Below are 4,560 nucleotides of genomic sequence, written 5' to 3'. Positions count from 1 at the left end.
CTGATTTTTCTGAAGAAGGGTCTAGGCCCGAAACGTCAGCCTTCCTGCTCGGCCTGTGTTCATCCAGCTCTACACTTGGTTATCTCAGATTCTCCAGCATCTGCAGTTCCTACTATTTCAGAAAGATGTCTGATCAAACTTCTTGGCTGAAAGTGATAACAATAGATCTCCATGCCTGATGATATGTACCTTTATCTCCAAAAAGCTTTTCATAAAATTCCACATCAAAAGGTCATTAACTCAGCTTTTGAGACTCATAGTAAACCATGGAAATGAACAAACTAGCTCAAAAATTAACAAACGATGAGCACACATTAGTGAATTTACATCATGGGTTACAGGCATTTAAGAGCTTTATGCTTTCACCATGTCCATTTCTAGACTAGATGAATGACTCATAGGAACTTACTGCAAGGTGGTCAGATACAATCACAACTGCAAATACAAAAGAGGAACAGCAGAATCTTTAAAAGGTAAATTACAGAATGAATCAGGAAGAAAATAGGCAGTGAACAACAACAGTTAAAATTAACACCTACAGGTGTAAAGTATACTAAAGTCATGAACGTACTCCATAACTGGTGATAAAATAGCACAGATGAAGTGAACAGATGGAGTCTTAGAAGTCTATGCTGAGCATATAAAACTAATGCAGAGCAGTAACTTAAAGCAACTACAATGCTGAATTCATAGCCAAAATAATTGATTAAAAGTCAGATGAAGCATAGATATCTAATCAGAAGAAGTCTTCATATGTTGATAACTACACTATCTACAGCACCAGTACAGTTACAGTACTGAAGCAGTTGAGGTTAACCTCCAATTTTGTCATAATCCCCTCCCCATGAAGTTACCAAATAAAACTCAGGAATGTGCACATCCAAAATAATTTGAAGCACAAGTTACAAAGTCAACCAGCGTCCATGGGTTTGCAAAACAGAATTTCCATCATTCTTTTACGAGTCTGACCACTTCTGAAGTGCAGCAAACCCATTTGGGACCCACAGCACTCAATTACTCTTCTTGAGAAAGTTCACCAGCAGACAATTTGTTCTGTTACAATTACTTAAGGTATGTTCCTCTTTAGATTTGTAATTGTATTTGGGGAGGTGATAGTTGTATTAAATCGCTAGACTATTAATCCAGAGACCCAGATTCAAATCCCACCATAGCAGATGGTGGGATTCGAATTCAGTAGAAAAAACCTGGAATTGAAATTTGAATGATGACTGTGAAACTCTTGTCAACTGTCAGAAGAACCCATCTGATTCACTAATGCCTTTTAGGGAAGAATTCTACTGACCTTCCCTGGTCTGGCCTACATGTGACTCCAGACCCACAGCAAGGTGCGTGACTCAACTGCCTTCTGGACAATTAGGAATATGCAATAAATGCTGGCCTAGCCAGTGCCAGTGACACTGACATCGACATCCCATGAATGAATTTAAAAAAAAAACCCCAACATCTTCCAGTTGGTCACATCACTAAGCTGGCAAACAGACTGCAGAGCCAAAGAAACTTCAGGCTGACCTGCTTCAAAATGGACAATATTTCCAAGCAGTACATCAAGCTAGATGTTACAACAGCAATTCAGCTGCAACTGCATACAACCCAACACACTTTTTTTGCAAACTCTTCCTTCCCATTCCCAAAGAATTATGGACTGGAAGAACCTCCTACAGAAGTTACACGCCATGTCCAAGGACACATTTAAGGAAAATCCATTGAACATTTGTTAATTAATATGACCGCCATTCATTGTGCACCTTCTGCGAAGACCAGGGAGGGAAGGGTGACAAAGTACATCCAGTTCCAGTTACGGAGAAACAAGAGATATTTGAAGCTGCGCAGGAACAAAATTCAGGCAGCTTGTCTTAACATTAACGATTAGATTTATGAAGAAATTGAGATATGGAAGACATCTTAACCCAAAAAAATTAAAGTGGTGATCTCAGAGTTGCACAAAATTGTTTAATTAAAAATTTTTTAAAAAAAATCAGTAACAAATTAGATTTGTGCCCAAGCTTAACCTAAAGTGTTCTGCCCTGACGTATCATTCAACAGTGAAGGTAATTTTACTAGAAATCAAAACAAGCTTTTATCATTCACTTTTTGAAGGAGTCGAGAATATACATATCCATCCGATTAGTTCCAAGTTTTATACCACCCATAACCCATCACTGGTACTTTGCCAAAAGAGGAACTTTTCACCCTCGAAAGGAATTTGAAACAGTAATTCAGTAATTGAAACAGTAATTTCGAGAAACCGCAGTTCCTTCAAATCGTTTCGGAACCCGGCGCCTCATTCGTGCTGTCGGTTCACGCGGTAAAAAGAAAGATCAGGTGAGAAAAATGAATAAAACATATATATATATGTTTCTTTATCGTTAAAGCTTGATCAAGTCTGTGCTGGGATTCAACTGCTTTCATTAAGATCTTCTGTTCTTCACAGAAGAACATGCCAAAACTCTTCTACTCCCACCTCGTAAATAATCCTCGGCTTCCTTGCTCGCCACTCGCAAATATTTAAGTACCCACTTCCCGATCCAGCAATATTGTAGTTTACCTTTTCCGTACCCTCAGCAAAGCCCAATTTATTCCTAACATATTTCAAATTGTGCCTGTACTGACTGAGTGAATCAAATTTTAAAAGTGCTCCTGTTGCAGCAAAAAAGAAAGTCAGACTCCTTGGTACCCCGGGTTACAAACGTTCCCAGCAACATTTACTGGCCCAAATAATCTGCAACCGGTTGGAATACGTAGCATCCCACAAGTCTTCTGTGAAGCATAAGACACTTGTGGTCCTCCGAAGTTTCTGGATTTTCTCGTACTGTGCGCGCAAGGCCTGTCAAGGGGGGAAAAAAAAACTCAAGCATGCACATTTCCATAATCGAAGCAAGGGACACTGAACAACGCCGCAGTTAAAAAAAAACGCGACGAAGAGAGAGAAAAAATTGTGCGCGCAGTGAAGAATGCACTGGATGAGGAAAAGCTTGCGAGTCTGCGCTAAATGGCGGCTCTTTCAACATTGCGCAACCAGTCAAACTTCTCCACACGTCCCATTGAATCGTGCCATCGTGAAAAGATCGCCAAAAAACAAAATGCACTTTACTAGCAGTAATAGTAGTAAAGCAAATCGCTGAAGAGATTTAAAAAAAGAAACGCCGACAAAAATCAGTAGTGAAAGCCCGAAATGTCTGTGCGTGTGCCCGCGTGCGCGCGCGCGGGAGAGAAATTTCTAGAAACCGCAGTTCCTTCAAATCGTTTCGGAACCCGGCGCCTCATTCGTGCTGTCGGTTCTCTCGGTAAAAAGAAAGATCAGGTGAGAAAAATGAATAAAACACATATATATATGTTTCTTTATCGTTAAAGCTGCCTATTTCATAGATGAAAATTGAATTCATTGCGCTGGGACGTGACAGTCCCGCAAGCCTGCCGTGCGTTTCCACTCACGTGTAAGCAAGCCGAGAGCGGTTTTTTTTAAGGCTACTCAGAAAAAAAAGGGCCTTTTCATCACCCCCACCCCAAAATAAAACAATCAAACGACTGCAAAATCATTTTGGAATCTACCAGCAGCAAATCCGTTAAACCTACTACAATTCGCAAATACAGACATAAATCCTCCTGGATTGGGCTTGAATAAATTCGCCGGCACTCTCAAACAGATTTGCACGTTTCGGATGCCATGGACAAAAAAAAATCATCGCAGCCTCAATTTCAATTTTAATCCAGTATGAGGGGTTTCCCTCCCCTCCTCCCCATCGGATTTGTTAAGGGTTTTTTTTCAGAAAACTGCAGCGGCCTAGGCTGGCGAAAAGGCGCCTAACTCCCACTGCCTAACCCAGCCTCCCACCTCGCACGGTGCAGTGAATAAAAGTGCCGCTCGCTGTCGAACAAAGCCGTTCGAGCCGATTTTTAAATTATCACTTACATGGCTGCTGTGTGGTTCAACCTCTGCTCAGTTGTTGGGAGCTCACAAGACCAAGTGGCGTCCAGGAGAACGGCGTTCCTGGCTTTTTTTTTCCCCTTTTTGCCCTCCTCTCCACCTCGCCCAGACAGAATGACGCAGCACACGCCACTCGCTATGGTTACGACGTTAATCGTGCGTCGACGCGTCGTGATGATTGGTCGCTTGTGACGCCAAGGCCAGTCCGGAGGTCCCGCCTCCTTCCCCGAAGCTGTCAATCATGTTCGCGCGTGCCTATTTATATGGTTCTTAACGCTTTTACGTTCCAAGGCAATGAGTCAGGATAAAATGTTTACAGCAGATCGGTTCACCTCTGGCATGTTTTGCACATTAATTGCAAACGCCGTTACCAGGTTTCGGCGTCCAGCAATTCATAAAATGATCAATAGCGTCAAATTTAGATTCATTCCCAAATTTAAGCCACAGTCTAAGCTGACTCGACACTTCAGTACAATACGAAGGGGCTGTCTTTTAAAACTCCATACCATTGTTTGATCTGCAACTTTTCCCCTCAATCAGCGTCACCAATATCAGTGCTCTGCTCAGAGTGTTTCATGTTCTGGAATCTTGCTCTACTCAAAATGGCTGTTTCT

The 4,560-nt window shown here is 41.8% G+C and overlaps 1 protein-coding gene across 2 annotated transcripts in view; it reads right to left on the bottom strand.

Moving 5' to 3' along the window:
• The window catches only part of LOC109925898 (prostaglandin E synthase 3), a 16,943-nt gene extending 12,776 nt beyond the window's left edge, over window positions 1–4,167 (bottom strand). For both annotated transcript variants that reach the window (XM_048618798.1, XM_048618799.1), the window contains exon 1: window positions 3,932–4,167. In XM_048618798.1, coding sequence (XP_048474755.1) covers window positions 3,932–3,933 — 2 coding nt within the window. In that variant the 5' untranslated portion in view covers window positions 3,934–4,167. The remainder of the gene's footprint in view (window positions 1–3,931) is intronic.
• Window positions 4,168–4,560: the final 393 nt, after the last annotated feature.

The sequence above is a fragment of the Rhincodon typus genome, chromosome 41 (genome assembly GCF_021869965.1).
Source record: "Rhincodon typus isolate 14 chromosome 41, sRhiTyp1.1, whole genome shotgun sequence".
NCBI classification, from domain to species: Eukaryota; Metazoa; Chordata; class Chondrichthyes; order Orectolobiformes; family Rhincodontidae; genus Rhincodon; species Rhincodon typus.
This window is presented reverse-complemented; position numbering and strand designations above follow the sequence as displayed.